Source organism: Gymnogyps californianus, chromosome 18, assembly GCF_018139145.2.
Source record: "Gymnogyps californianus isolate 813 chromosome 18, ASM1813914v2, whole genome shotgun sequence".
Classification (NCBI taxonomy): domain Eukaryota; kingdom Metazoa; phylum Chordata; class Aves; order Accipitriformes; family Cathartidae; genus Gymnogyps; species Gymnogyps californianus.
Genome location: NC_059488.1, coordinates 10,075,786 through 10,091,786, shown reverse-complemented (window position 1 = coordinate 10,091,786; position 16,001 = coordinate 10,075,786). Strand labels below are relative to the sequence as shown.

General features: G+C 50.1%; 1 protein-coding gene across 3 annotated transcripts in view; it reads left to right on the top strand.

Moving 5' to 3' along the window:
• Positions 1–308: 308 nt before the first annotated feature.
• The window catches only part of KCNT1 (potassium sodium-activated channel subfamily T member 1), a 72,974-nt gene continuing 57,281 nt past the window's right edge, over positions 309–16,001 (top strand). For all 3 annotated transcript variants that reach the window (XM_050907977.1, XM_050907976.1, XM_050907975.1), the window contains exon 1: positions 309–403. In XM_050907977.1, the coding sequence (XP_050763934.1) occupies positions 309–403 (95 nt within the window). The remainder of the gene's footprint in view (positions 404–16,001) is intronic.

Genomic DNA, 16,001 nt, shown 5'->3' with positions numbered 1-16,001 from the left:
GCCCCGCAATGTAATCGCAGCCGGCGGGCTGCCAGCCTCTCCCGGGGCGGGGGGCCGCGGGTCGGGGCAGCGCCGGGCGGTGCGTGCCGGGGTGCGGGTTGCACGGGGCCGGCCCCGGAGGAGGTGCCGGGGCGGGGGCGGGCGGCGGGGGCGGGCAGGGCAAGGCAGGGCGCTCCCCCCCCCCCCCCCCGCCCCATTGCCGCTGCCCCCTTCTTTCCCGCAGGCTCTCGTCGCCCGGCGGCTGCGGCGGCGGGGACGGCGGCGGGAGCCGCAAGAGCGGGGTCATTCTGGACATCGCCGCCCTGAAGATGACGGAGCTGGAGTCCGAGGTGCTGCCTCTGCCGCCCCGGTACCGCTTCCGCGATCTGCTGCTGGGGGACCAGTCCTTCCAGAGCGACGACAGGTTCGGGGCGTACGGGGGGGGACGGGGACAGCGGGGTGGGGCGGCAGGGGGACACACACCCACACCCCGGGGCGGGGGGGGGGGGGCGTAGGGGGGGAGACACATTCCTGGGGACACGCAGTCCCCGGGGGTGGGGACACGTACCTGGCCGTGGGGACACACACCTGGGACACCCGCGGACCCCCGCCCCCCCGGGACGGGGGGGACGACACCCACGCACGGCGGGTGGGGGGGACACGGAGCTCTCCGCGGTGCTGAAGGCCGCCCCACGCGGAGCTCTCCGCGGTGCTGATCGCCGCGGGGCGCGGAGCTCTCCGCGGTGCTGACGGCCGGTTCCCGTCGCGGCGGCCTCGGCGGGCGGTGGGGGGGGGGGTACGGGCAGGGGGCGGCTGGCGGGCATTGGGGTGCGGGAGTATTCGGAGCCTGTGGGCGTTGGGATGTCGTTCGCAGGAAGCAGTGGTCGTGCCCGGGAGAGGGGGCACTGGGATGTGCGTGGGGGTGCTGGGGATGGAGGCCACGGGGATGGGCGTGGGTGTGCCTCGGACAGTAGGCGCTGGGAACGTGTGGGTGTTCCAGGGCTGGTGGACATGCCGGAGCTGCTGGGCGTTGGGAGTTGTGGGTATACTGGGTCAGGAGACATTGAGATGTGTGGGTATGCTGGGCAGCTTGCTGTGTCTGGGAGTCCCATCAGGGGTTGGCAAGGAGGAAAAGGGACCTGGCTGGGAGATGCGTGAGATACAGTTGGTGAGGTGAGGGGCTGGTGAAACTCCCTGTTAAGCCATACGCAGAGTTTGGGCCGAGCGCATACATTTATTTAGGAGATAAGGCTCATCCAGGCTGTTCCCAAAGGCTGTCTTTGCAGCAGGGGATGCTGATGGGAGCAGAGTAACTCTAAAGAGCTGCTGTGGATGTGGCACAACTCTCCCTTTCTTGGGCTGTGTAGGGAAATGGCCTTTATGGGTTGAGCGCCAAGCCGGCTATTCCTGGCTGGCTGGCAGGGATTTATTACTAGGTTGAGTGAGCTAAAGCAAAAGGAGGAATGCCATGAGTGGCAAGTGAATTCCATGAGCAGAGCAGTTAAATGAAGAGGAAGAAGAACAACCCTCCCTTCAACTCTGTTCGTATCATAAAAATCAAGGAGCTACAGTGCTAATGGAGAGGCGATAAGATTGTCATCTTTTCCCACCAATTAATTGCATTATGTAATCAGAGAGAGCTGTAACTCTTGTTGGAAAAAACCCTTCAATTGCTGGCAAGTTAGCCTTTGGGTAGCTGCTGTGTAGTTGGTGCACCTGCATCAAGGCTTTTGTGCATCTGTGTTAAAAGGTAGTTTCATTTTTTTAATGTGTACGAGTGTTATACAAAAAAAAAGTGAATTTGGGTTTGAGAATGTGGGATTTACAAATGTTCTACATAAGCGTTCCTAACTTTTATAGTTGCATAAGAATGGATCTTTCTCGAAAACGAGTCTGTGATCCTCAAGATTTTAAAGCCCAGATTTCCTTAACAGGTACTTAAACATTAATATAGTTTTATGGCATCAGGTGAGAGGCTGATTGGAAATTCCAATGCAGAAAATGTCTGGATTTCAGAATGGTTATGATATGGCTCATTTGGATAATGAGTTTAGAGTTTTAATAGTTTTCATATTTAAGTATTTGAATGGATCTGAAATACAGAAGATGACAATTGCAGATTGTGTGTTTTTTCTGCATCTCACTGGTATACCTCTTATTCTTCATTTTCATCTAGATCTGAGTGTTTCTGATTCAGAATCTCTCTTTAATTTTAGCGTGGAGATGCTCTGGATTATTTTGGTAAATTCATTAGCCTTATTTCTCAAGTTATCTTTGTTTCACTGGCTTTATGTGCTGCTATCGTTAGTTGTTTGACTTCCCCCTTCATCTAGAAGATATTGAAAACTTCACAGTGTGTTTGGGAATGCAAATCTGTGAGCACACGTTTGCTATTCACATGTAGTCCTCTTGATTCCGCTGGGAGTTGAGGTGAGCCACTGCCATAGGCTTTTGGAAATGTTGCTGTTAGGCCTCCGTTTCAGTCCAAGTCATTAATGATACCGGGACTGTATAGATGAAGCACGGTCTCTGGACTAATTATGACTAGATTAGTCTGTTCCAAAGCAACTAAATAAGCAGCTGATTTAGGCTAGCAGAAGAAAAGCAGAAAGTCTTTTTGGCTTTGCTGTCCTTATAAATACTAAGCAGCTCAGAGATATGCTTTGAAGTGCTTTGTTACAGCACTGACAGGAATGTGCTGAGGAAAATTCCCCCACGTAAACAGTATGGGGAACTGCGCGTGGTAAAATAGAGCTCATTGGACTTACAGGTGTAACACTGAAGGGAAACACCCATAGCACTAAATATCTCATTTATTTATAAAAGCAATGCTAAAAACATGAGCGTCTCAAATGTCTGCTTTTGAAAAACTCCCCTAGAATGATAGTGTGGTGATGGAAGTGAGGAGGTTTCTGGGGTCAGCAGAAGACTGAAAGGATGGGAGGCCGTAGGGGAATCCAGGTTTCACTGCTTCTGGAGAATTAAGACCGCTTCTGTTAGAGATGTGTTAATCCATCCTCATCACAGAGGATGCTGAGGAGACACCAACACTGGACTGAGGTAAGAGAATGAGGTCATGCTGGAGCTTGAAGAGATGAGAGCTTTCTGGAACAAGTAGATAATTAAGAGAGCTGTGGTATGGCAGGAGGAGAGAGCATGTCCAGATAACCCACAGAACTGAAAGAACTAATCAGTGAATACGAGGTGGAATAGGTAAAATAGGCTGCTCCTATTTTACTTTTCTTTTTAGAATGAGAAAGGTGAAGACAGTCAGTCTAACTAAGTAAAGCTTACTCTTTGGCAAGTAGACTGATTAACATGAGAATTAAAATAATACTTTGAATGTTGTGTGGAGGACAGTAATAAATCAGATGGGAAGCAAACAGGAAAAGACTGGCTGGAAGAGGAATGGGGGAGGTAAATGGATTTGTGCAACAGAGAGAGAAAAGCCTAATGACCAGCAAATCTAGAGTTGTCAAATGGAAGTGCTCCTTCCAACATCTTCGTATTAATCTTTGGAACTCACTACCACGAGGCATCTGGAAGGCTTTGAGCTTAGCTGTACTTGAATGCAGTGCAACTCTAAATTTCCAGAGGCTACGAACTGCTGTCTCAGGGCATAACTCTGACTAACGGGGACTGGGAGGTAATTTCTCCTTTGGGGAGAGAAGGTTCTTTTTGGGAACATTGAAGTTGCCTCAGTTGTCTGGCAAAACTCCTGTCTGGTTTAGAAGTTTCTCTTTTTGGAAGGTTCTCTCAATGTCAATACTGGGAGAAAAAGAGATCTGTTCTGCTCTCTTACAGCAGTATTGCATTTCTTATCTCACCGGTGTTTTGCTGTCCTGAAAGTATTCAGAGCCACTGGAATAGAACAGTAAAGGCAGAGTTTAAGTTTTTGAGCCTGTAACAAAAAGAAGGTGAAGAACTGGGGGCACGAATTCTGCTTGTGCCCGGCTGCCCTTTCACATGCTTGGCGCGTGAGTCCTCCGGTCGTGGGAATCCTCGGTGCAATGGTACCCGTGTGGGTAGGAGCAAGGCCAAGGGGTGCTGCTGGAAGGGAGAAGGAGCTGAATGCGGCATCCCATCAGTGCTGCAAGTCTGGGCTCTGCAAGGAAGGCTTCTGTTCTAAAGTGATACTGGTATTTGCTGATGAAAGGCAGCTGAGAAAGCACGTCTGCCGAATTGGTAAATATTGTTTTATACCACAAGCTGTGGCATCCCTTTGATCTTTGCTGTCCTGACTATGGCAGTTTTTGATCTCCTGCGTTCTCTTTTCTTGGACAGTGCTGACAACTGGGCTGGGGCATGCATAAAAAAAGCCCATAAATAAAATTAAACTGTATCTCAGAGAAGTGCCATTAGGAGCTTATTTGTTGCCTAATTTAAATAGTCTGAATACTTTCCAGAAAATCGTTGTCAGAAGCCACAGTCCTATTTACAGTAGCAAGAAGTAATGGATGTCACTTTGATTAAGTGCATTTTTCTGAGGCTAATTATCGGCAAAGAATCATTTTGATGGATGAGGATGTTTGGAAAAGCTGCTTGTGCAGAAGAATTCAGCAACATCTCTATAAAAATTTTAACATCTCCTGTGTCAAATCAAAGATGTTTTGGATGTTGCATAACCAAGAAAAGAGAGGCTTTTAACAACTGGGGCGAATTCTTTTAAGTTTCTACTTCCAGGTTAGATAGATTTTGAAAACTTCTTTGTCTCTTAACTGCCATCTGGTCTTTGTCTCTTGAATTTGTCACTGAGTGGTGGCTCTAAATCATAGGTTGGATTATACGTGGCACAAGCAAACCGTAGTGCTGAAATACCAGGCTTGTAGGATCTCATCCTTGCAGTTTTCATGCTAACATGCCCCAAGTGACTTCCTCATCAAATGCATCATTACATTAATGGATCTGAGCAGTTTTGTGTCCCTGTGTCAGGTTCCTTGAATACGTCTGCGGCTGAATCCCCACTTCATTGCCATTTGATTTAATGGGCGATTTTTCTCATTTTATTGGGACGATGCAGATGCTAATTTGAAAATTCCAGTTTGTATCCAGAAGTTCGAGACATTTATTTCTGTGATGGTGAGGTAATGGCCAATATTTTAGGTTCTGGACTGCAGTGTCTGTTCAGGCTATACGACCTGTGCTTGGGAAGGTTTGTACCTGGATTTAGGAGATCCAGCTCTAATGCCTGTGTGCCGCAAAATTCCTCTGGCGAAGGCTCTTCATCTCCCGGCAGTTTGATCCCTTGCTTGTGAAAGTAGGATGAAGGTGTTCATTGTCTAATACCCTTTCCCTCAATAAGAGTGTTAAGACCCAGTCTCCCACCAGCCCTGTGTGCAGAGCCTCTCAAAGGGTGACTCAGTCTCAGTTGCGATGCCTGAGCCCAGCTCCAAACCAAGTAATAAATAACACTGGTGAAGACGGTGGGATCCGAAACAGAAGCTTGAGCGTGCCTGTGTGACCGCTTGAATTGAATTGCTTCTCCTCTGCTTTTGCCACCTGGCAAAGCAAAAGCAAAACATTTATTAATTGGATTAGGCTGTTTTCCTGAGTCAACGCTTTGTCAGAAAGTCTCTGTCCGACAGTACACAAGCAAGTGTCTGCTCCTGAACGCTCAGCCAGCCTGCGGCAGTAACCCTGCTCCCGGCTGGAGCGATTGCTGCTCTGCGTGGGCTCCTGCTCCTGAGCCAGGCAGCACGGCGAGTCGGGCAGGTGACACATACTGGTGTAGCTCTTTCCAAAGGAGATGCCTACAGCTCTGCTGTGTCAGCCAAGGCTGCGGACAAGACCGAATTCAGTCCCCAGGTGCCATCAAGGTGGTTGGAGAAGCTACTGGCCAGGAGCGCCAGAGCTCATGGGGGGCAGACTGGACAAGCCGCACTGCTCCGACGGGGCTTATTCCTGCTTTCTGAATGAGTGGGCAGGGGCCACCAGTCCCAGGCCACCAGCCATCCGGCGTGGCTCTTCTGAAGCACGGTGCCTTAGGTCTAGACTAGCAGAGCTGCTAGCAGTGTAGGGAAAAACACCTGGGGCAGGGTGTTGGCATACTTAAATCTGTTGCCGGTCCCATTCGCCACCTTACATGCAAGAGTAACCAAGAAGCCTGCGCTCTGCAGCCCTGGGTGGCCGGGTCCTCTCCAGCGAGGGTGGCTTAGCGGGTCCTCTCCTTTAACAGAGACAAAATCAACATATATTGCCACTGGATTCCTCAGCCTGGCTCCAGATGGGATACACCGGGGTGAAGAGCATGTTGGAAGCCTGGGGCAGCTTTATAAAAAGGATTTGGGTTTTCTTCTGTTTGTAGATTTTTTTTCTTTTAATGATAGACAGCATTCTTAATTATGGTTTGCTTTTTCAGTTGTTCTGAAAGGCTGCAGTGATGATTACTAATGCGGTGTCTTAATTGAAGTGCTGTTCGGAGTTTTTAAAATGGATATTTCCATGTAGCTATTGATGTGCCTTTGAGTATTCATCTTCAGGCAGAAACCCCTGGACATCAGCAGGAATATTAGGAAAGTTATGAAAGTAATAGTGTAAGAGAAGAAATGCACTTCTCTTATAATTATATCTATTATTTTATTAAAAAAATGTCATTACTCTTTGCAGGGATATTGCTTTTACTGTCAGTAACACACCCTTACTAGTAATAAAAGTAAGTGCACGTAACAGTCTGGTGGAATGAGTGGAGGTGTCCCTGGCGTGCTGCAGTACCTATAGCTGTGCCTCGATGAAAAGGAAGAACAACATCGATTTTCAGTTATTTAGCACAATTTAACACTATGGGCTCAAATTTCCATCCCTCCCTGGTGCATTTTTTCAGTTTATTTATTTTCACGTTGGTTTCTATTCAATTTATTGGGAGGATGGGCTTGAAAGGGGAAACGTAGTGTTTCGAGTTACCTGCGAGTACCTGTCCAAGTGAAGGGGAAAGCATGAGCAAGCGTGGCAGAGGGCCGCGTCCCTGCTGAGAGCGGTGGGTGCGGTCCCAGCAGAGACTTACACCAGTTGAGGATCTGGTTTTTTGGTTGATATTGTGTGCAAGAGCAAAGGGGAAGGGCAGGGCCGTGGGGAGGAGCGACAGCCCTCGCAACCCAGCAGTGAGCGCTCGGTCTGCAGGCACTCTGCGAGGTGGGCACGCTGGCAGGGCAGCCCCTGGGTGGCTGACGTCGGCCTTACTGAAGGAAAATTAAACACGTTGGCAAAATGAACGTTTTTACTCCCCTTGACCGGTTGTACAGGACACACAGAAAGCCCTAATTGAAAAGTTTCCTGCAGTGAAACTGAAGAAACGGAGTGCAGAGTAGCGTGAAAAATGTTGGAGTCTCAGGTCCTACCATGGTTAACTAGGGCAAATCTCCTTCCACGCGTTCTTGGCGTGAGACTGAAGCCCGGTGGGGACATCGCCGGTTGCTCCAGCTCTGCGTGGGCCTGGTGCACCTTTCTGCCTGCGGCTTCTTGGAGCTCCCGTGCTCAGATGGATGGCTGCTTAAACTTACCAGTAAAGAGCAGAGAACAGAAATGACATGCGAGCCAGTGGAAGAAGCTTGGTTGCGTGTAAGATCTTGGCACAGATCTACAAGGGACGTGGGTCCCTTTCGCACCAGGAAGGTATCATGAATGTGAGTCTGTGTCCACAGATCTGGTGAAGAAACGAGGATATTTGTCATCGTGGCAAAACCCTGTGTCTGCAGAAATCAATGGGAGTGTTGCCGTCGGCTTGGGTGAGGGTGGAAGGTCAGGCTGAGACCGAAGCTGTCACCGCTGCCATAGTGACAGTATGAGAAACAACTTGGCAGCTGTAGCTGTAATTGCAGAGAATACATTAAATTTTTCTGCTATGTTTTCCCACCGCTTTATCTCGTCACAGTTGCATCTTTGTTCCCAAGGGAAATAATTTATTGCCGTTCTGAAGGTGGTGCTCATTCCTTTTCCTCTGCACAACCTGTTTGGTGACTGACGGAGTGTAGGGAGCGTCGGAGCTCAGGCTTCCCCCGCTCGCAGCCTCCGGGGAGACAGGAGCTCAACTCCTGCCGCACCATCACTACCTGCTGCAGCCAGCCCTGTCCTAATGCTGGCTCTAGTTGGGCATGAGCTGCTCTCTCACAGACCCCTGTGTGGTCATGGTAAAAGAGATCGTAAGCAGAGCCTAAACAAATTGGTTAGTAAATCCCCCCCCATACATTCTTCTGTAAGGCATAGCATCTCAGAGACTTCATTTTGCAGTAGGCTATGCAGCAGAGGGGTTTAGAGAGGAATAAAAGGCCTGAAATTTGGATGAAAACATCTCTGTTTCTGAGAAGTTCCATCAATAGAGAGGATTAATTCTTTATTGTCTGCTATTTTCAGCTCTGCTTATCAAGAGAGACGTGAACACATTTGCCTGCTGAAGCCCTGCAACTAGTGCAGATTTCCTTGCCATGCTGCATTTGCCTCTGCTCCACTGGCACTTGCTTGGATCCGTGGCAAAGATGTAGGTATTAATTTGCAAAGAAAATGCCTCATATTCCTCCTGACTGACAGCTCAGTTAATGGGTCATGTGGGCATTGTACCAATCTCTTGCCAGCTACCTACAGAACTGTGCTGGCCGCAGTTTGCCTGCGAAGGGTTGGCAGGGCAGGCTGCTGGGCAATGCAAGGCTAAGCAGCACCAGCCTCCAAGTCCCTGAATCTGGAGATTTCTTCTATTATCAGTCTATTAATTTGCTGCATTGCTGCAATAAAAAGAATTTTATCTTCCGTTCTTTCTTATCTTTCAGAGAGTTCAGAGTTTAGATTACATTGCTACATGACACTTGGTATAAAATGGTACTGTTGAATTTCATCTGCCATCATGACCTTATTTCCTTTCTTTGTGGAGCATTTGGTTGCCGTTTTAGCAAATTCATGGCTGGCTGTTTTACTGCAGGGAGACGATCAAAGTCCAAGCCACTGGAGAACGCAGGTCCCTGGGGGTTAACAGCAGTCCCTGCTCTCCTGTCCTGTCCCAGCAACCTTATTGTGGGTGTCTTAACATCTCCCCTGCATAGCCAGAGGGCTGGGAGGAGGTTCCCAGGGTTGCGGGTCCCCTGGGTAGGCTGCAGCATTGCCCCTTCAATTATTCTAGACAATAAATAATGGATAATGAAGGAGTTTGTGGTGATAGAGTTGAAATCCAAGGCTTAAGTCTTGGTGGGACAGATAGGTTGTGGACGTTAGCATGTTACTAGGAGATTAAAGTAAAAAAAAAGCATGTTTTCCAAATCTCTCAAATTCAGAAAACTTGTCCCTTCAAGCAGGAAGCCTGTAGTAGTGGGTGAAGCAATGCTTTGCAACAGTTATGTTAACTTGCAAGCATTTTAAAGAGTTATTTTCTGTTCTAAAACTACATGAGACATTCAGTGCAGGGGGCGTGTGTGCTCTGCAAGGGCCATCCACAGCTTTCTGGAAGAACTCCAGGAGCTTTGAGTCGGCTTTGCCTCTTCGGACTTGCACCGGGGCCACAATTGCATGGTCTTGCTTATGTCTTCTTCCTAAAGATAGACCATCTGGTTCTCTTCTGGTCGTCTGTCTTCAAGAGGCGGTCTGGGGCCGTGCTGTTCGCTGACAGTCAAACGGGACATAGAAGCAGTGTTTGTGAGTGGCAGCTGTAAAGCGAAGTCTGCAGACAGGTGGAACACGTTGCGATCGTGACGTCTCCAAAGCAATCGCTTTGTGGTCGGTTCCAGTGTGCTGGGCACAAGCCTTCTATTGCGGGAATGAACGTTTCTGCGGTCAGACGGTATTTGCTGCGTGCGAGGGTACCTGTACACAGGCGTGTTTTCCCCTCTGTTTTTCTATGATATTTTCCCCATTGAATAGGATCCTCTTGCAATGGAGAGGGTGCATCTTGCTTACACTCTCTCCAATCCGACGCCATCGTTGTTTTTCCCTGCCTGCTTTTTTGCAGCAGTTGTGTGAGTGTGCATATACGCGTAGCACGATGTACAAGGAGCCACGGCCTTTGAGAATTCAGAGCCAGGCCAGGACGTGGGCGCAGCCGGAGGGAAGGAAGGAGGAATTGTGTTGAAGGCTGAGGATAACAGCATACGCTGAGCGAGCCCATTAGCCAGGGGGTGGGTAGCTCGTGGGGTCAGCTGGGTAATGTAAAGAGTGAAACGGCAATGAATTAACTGGGTGAGGTAAGTGGTTTGCTTCAACGGCGAAAGACTGAAGTGTGGCAAGAGGGGGGACACGCACAGCGAGGTGTCACCTTGGTGAGACCGAGAGGTTCATTCACCCCTTCCCTTTGTAGGTTACTGTTTTGATGTGTTAAAGTCTTGCCTGCTGTGAGCTAAAAAACAGGGTGAGGGTTGGTCTTGTACTTGAAGGTGCTGGTTCAGAAATAACCTGCTTTTGCTCAGTGTGCAACCGCTGCTTGCAACGTTGGGCCCTAGTGAGGTGCTGGCTGCCTCGTGGCAGCGTGCTGCTGTGCCGCTCTGCGCCTCGGCACGCTCCGGTGGGCTGGAACCGAAGCTCCCCTGGCTTCCCGGCGTTGGAGCTGCTCCCAGCTGCGGCGTGAGGAGCAGCGCTGAGCCCTCGCCTCTTCCCTCGGGGAGCAGAGCGGCGGAGCAGCCTTCCACTGCCCGGGGATGGGGTTTGTGTCCCCAGATGGGGCGTTGGGTGGTCCAAGGAACTGATGGAGAAGAGTGCGGGTGTTCGCTGTGGCCAATGCAAACCTCCTTCTGTTGTTTGGGGGTGCCCACTTCGGACATGAGCCGCTTTCTCACCTGCGTGGCATCGCTCCCCTGACCCGCGTGGGGCTGCCCAGTGTCTGACCCTCGCTCTGTGCCCCGCTGCGGTCGGTTTACGGAGCCGGATTTCATGTTTACTGTTGTCAACAGTTTCTTTGTCACGGATGATTTTTGCTGCTGCTCTTTCATAATGCTGTGGTAGAGCCCTCTTGAGGACACCACAAACATGACTCCTATCCAACAATACTCCCCAAATGCAGGGCAAAATTGTGATTTTATTCTTCTCTCCAGGACTCTTCGCTGTCACCTGGCATCTAGCTTTTGGTTACAGCTTTGCATAAAGCTGACTGGTGTGGTGCATTTGCATGTGAGATGCTGGATACGCTGTCTGTGGGGTGCAGGGGGGTGTGGAGGGGGTATGTCCGTGTCTCCTGTCCGGGCAGCATTCCTTGTGCTCCCCCTGCAACAGCAGCTTAGCCGAGGCTGGAGGCTGAGATCCTCCACCCAGCCTGATCCTGCCTGGGGACATGCGGGGGTCCCAAGGAAAGTGCTGTCATCCTCCTGTCTGCAGGTCCTGAAATTCTTGGAGTTAAATGTGGATCTGCAGGTTGTATCCCCCCTTCCTCGTGTGCTGCTTGCTCTTCTTCACACGCTGGATAGTTCCTGGTCCTGGTTTGCAGAGGGCTGTGATGAGTTCCTCACTCCGGGCTGGGGCTTGTTGCTCTCCTGCAATAGTGGGAACAGACACGGATACTATGTGTTTGTCAGCCTCTGCTATCCAGTACAACAGCAGGATTTTTTTAAAAAGTTTCATTTCAAGGTCGGGCGAAACCCACCACGTCTTCTGTGCTTGATCTGTGATTGAGATCTGCTGGATTTCGTTAAGTTTGGGTGGTGATTTCTGCTGCGTGGCGAGCACCCGGGCTCTCCGCTTCGCAGGCTGTGGCTCCCGCGGGGCCTTTCGCAGCGTCTTCGGGCTCTGCGCTGCTCAGGCCTGGTCTCCAGCCGACGGGCTCGTGTAGCCGCCGTCCACAAGCGCTGCGGATCGGCACGGCAGCAGGTCTGCGGCGGCTTCGGGAGGGAACCGTGGGGGAGTGCGGCGGGGAGGCTGTGGAGCGAGTGCCGGTACTACAGCGGCTGTGTTTGGATTAGTGACTCTGCCGCGCTTCCTGCAGCCCACGCAGGCTCCCGCAGGAGCGGGAGTGTTGCTCTGCAAATTTAGCAGCTACCTTTAGGCAAGGAGCAATTACTTTTTGGGCTGTGGGTAGAGTCATCGAGCCTTTCTGCATGTCTCATATCCGTTCCCAGTACGCCGGTGGTGACTGTTAGCAAAGCCGTTGCTTTGGTTGAGCTTTGCTGCAATCGGTTTCTGACTTCAGATTGATACAAGCAGATTTATTTGGGAATTGGACTTTCCAAATGCCATGCTGCTGCTTTGGCCTGGCCAGCCCTCTGTGAGCCTTGGCCGTGGGTCAGCGCCCCCGTGAATCCAGCACCCATTGCTGGGGTGCCAAGCAGCAGTTAGAGCACGAAGCACAAACACCATGGCTCGGTGGCAGAGTCCGTGCTAGCTCCCCGATGGCAGGAGCTGTCAAGAAAAACATCTCCTCTGTCTAGGAGAGAGGAACGTTTCTGGGGAGCAGGTGGTGAAGATGTTTAGCAAATGTCAGCTTGAGACCTTGCCATCCTGTGGGCAGAAGTGACATCGCTGAGAAATGTGTTATCCTGTCAGAAAGCAGCAAAAAATCCACCAGCTAAATGTTTACGAGCAAGGCAGGCCTTTGCCAAAAGCGGGTGGTTTTCCACCCCTGAGACTCATGGAGTGAGAGCTCCTCGGAGCAGCGGGAATCCTGCTCCTGCACACGCGGAGGCTGAAGGCAAGAGCCGTCGGCACCGGGCGGGCAGGGCATCGCCGTCCCTCCTGGGCAAAGGCTGCCAGCCTCTGCTGACCCCCGAGCCACGGCTCCTGCCTTCTCTTCTGGGTTTTTTTTGTTTGCTCCCGTGGCTCCTCTCTGGGTTTTAGCCAGAAGCAGCCTCTGAGCTTCCCCCTGCCTCTGCTCGGGAGCCCGGAGCCCCGCTCTGCGGGGGCGGTGGGAGGATCTCGCTCCTTCCCCTTCTGCACTGAGCGGGGACCAGGCAGGGGCAATGCCAGATGAGCAGCTCTGGCGAGACGCAGATGCCTCCGCCTGAGGAGTGAGGCTTGGCCTTGCAACTCGTGTAACTTGGGTTTTGACAGAGCTTAGGTAGCTGGGGCTCAGCCAGCGCTGCCGTTTATCGCTGATCCTGACATATTTTTACTAGAGAGATCGGGCAGCTTGTGCCCCGCTGCAGGCAGAGAGGAAGCAAACGCTCTCGGTTTAGAGATTGTCTCGAATCTTCTGCTGGTTCAGCGGAGCTGGTCTTGTAGCTATTACCGGTAGGACATAAGCATCTGGCCAAGCCACGCTGCATTATTTCTGAATGCCTTAATCAATCCCCTAGAGCTATTTAATTTGAAAGTGGCCTTCTTACTGCATGCAGTGGGCTATTTTCTATGTGACTGAAAAAGCTTAAATAGAAAGGTTTCCTGCAGACGGGTGCTAAATACAGTTTTTCAAAGCTAAAACGCTGCCTAAAACTTTTTCTTTCAGACCAGCTATGGATGTGATTGCATGACTGGGAGTGGGGAGAGCTGCAGAGACCGAAAGAAACTCCTTTGCCCAGTGTCCACGTGTCAACGTGTGAAGCGCATAATTACATCTGGGCCAATAGCTCCGTATGGGAGTATTGTTTGAAAAATTTCTCATTTAATGAAATGGGTAGTAATTGGTTATTAGAAGAGAGTTTAATTGAAATAATTGGCATGGACACTAGTGTGCTAATTTAGTTTGGTACTTATAATGCACAGTCACATTATTTGTTCAAGGACAGAGAAATGGGTATTAGGTGGTGCCCGTATTTCTCAGCAAGAAGTTACAGCTGGTCTCTGGAAAGACATTTATTCAAGGAAGCTATTTAGTCACTGTTCTTGAGCTTGGATTTTGAAGATGGATTTTCTTCATTACAGTTTGATGCAATTACACCCACGCTGCTGAGAGTGAAGGCCTTCTCTGACACTTCAGTTCCCACTTTGGATGACTTGAGATTGGTCTTTCTAGTCATCCGGAGCAGCTCCACCTCTCTGGCACAGGGACATACCCTTCCTGAGGCGCTCACGCACACGTATGTGCATAAGTGTGCTCGCCCGCGTGCCGGCATGTGAGCAAGAAAGGGGACATTCATCTTCTCTATACACCCTTTCATCCCCGCTTGTCTGAAGTTCCTCAAGCCCTGTACACATGGCATCAGTTCCAGCTCGGTAAATCAGCACCGTGAGGTTTTCCCACGTGGAGCAAGACTTTGTAGTCCCATTCCGGAGTGGAGATCTCTCATGTTGCCATCTCAGAGCTGTTGTACAGGGATTGCCATGAGCTGGAAGGCTCTGCTGCAGGAGTTAGTAATCTGTCGGGTCACTGAAAGTTTTACATGGTGAAGAGACGGTGACACGAAGAGCCATTACATCTCATCAGCCTCTTCCAGAGCTGACATGCAACAATTGTTCCTTTTCATCTTTCTCTAAAGTGCTTTTAAAGTTCAATATTGTCACTTTGTTTGGATTCTTCCCACACAGTATCTGCACTTAGAACTGCCCAGTGCTGATGGAGAGGTTTATTGCCAGCAGCTATTTGCTAAAATTGAGAGGAAAAACAATTTCTAGGCAGCTCTTGTTATGGTCTCTAATGGGAGATATTTCTTTCTTGCTAAGAACTTGTAAATGTGTTTTAATGCCAGATGCAGTGCTCTGTGGCTAAGAAACGTTCAGCCTTCCAGGGTTCAGCAGTACAAAAATTTCTGCTTACAGACATGTGCAAAACACATTGCACATGTACGAAGGACGGATGCCTTCCCAACAGTGCGAGTTAAAAAAACCAAACCAACAACTATGAAAAAGAGCAAAGCCCAGCTATCAGCCCCCAAAGCTTGCTCTCCAACGCCCAGGGACATGCCTCGTACAGCTTTGTGAAGGAGTCCCGCCTGGCAGAGCTGTGCAGCAGGTTCAGGTTAAGCCCAAAAGGTTAATGAAGTAAATCCAAAGCCACCGTTTGCATAGCAAGGCTATGCTGCTGAAGGAAGCCCTGTGCTGGTATGTAGAGGAGGGAAAGTGTCTTCTGCTCCGTCTGTGACGTGCAGGTTTTTCCAAGAGAAGCTGGTGATGCGCTTGGCCCCAGGAAGGCATCCAGCTTCGGAGGCGAGGGGCAAAGTTTGTTCATCATGTAAGTGTGCTGAAGCAGATGGCACCATGCCAGCCACGGCTTTGCTCTGCTGAATGACGTTGGCGTTCGCACCCTCAGGGATTGCTTTGCCGTCGTTGTGTGTGTTAGCGAGCTGCCGAGGGACTGCACTGCTTCGGAGGGAGCGGGTTAGGGGAACGTGGACGGGGCTTTCAGCGGGAGGGAGAAGGCGAGGGAGGGACGTTCAGCTCTGTGGCAGGGAGTTATGAAAGACTGAGATGACACGCATGTCTGGATGAGTCCTGTGCCCTTTTCCAGCACTGTGGGTGCTTTTTCGTGCCAGTGCGATCTCCCATGCCCTTTCAAAGGAGGATGACTCGAGAGGCACAGCGGGTGCTGCTGATCAGGCGTGTATTAGCACAGGAGAGCGCTGAGATCTGCTTTGGGGCTCGATGGCTGCTTTTCTTGAGCAACTTTTGAGGGTTGGAACAATTATCACACCTTTAAAGGCCTTTTTTCCCTCTAAGCTGCCCTGTTTCCCACTATCGGATCTTAGGGAGAGAAAGCTGTACAGCTGAACCTGCTGGTGCAGATATTAGCACAATCATAATATAATTTAATCTTGATACCATTAAAGACCCTTAATGATCAGAGAGTTTCTCACTTGATTTAATGGACTCTTTTCCAGAAGATGAGGCTGCAAGATCAGACACTTGTTATAAACGTCTGTTTATTAAACAATCTTTCTTCCTAAAAGCTTCTGCCTGGCCAGAATGAATATAAATGGAGAGGATGGTGTTTGCAGTTCAGTCTTTAAGGAGACACTGTGTAAAAAATCAGAGTCTATTCCTTTTTACTTTTGTGTGTCTTTATGTGAGAGATGAGAACATGCCAAGACATTTTTTTTAAAGTGTGCTTTTTACTGTAAATGTATGAGGCAGTCGAGACCCGGCATCCGTGAAATAGCATCTGCTGTCAGACCGACTCCTGGAGTGGATATTCCCTTCCCAACAGAAGATTTGGTCATGGGAGTTGAACCAGAAGCTGATGAGCAGATAAGACG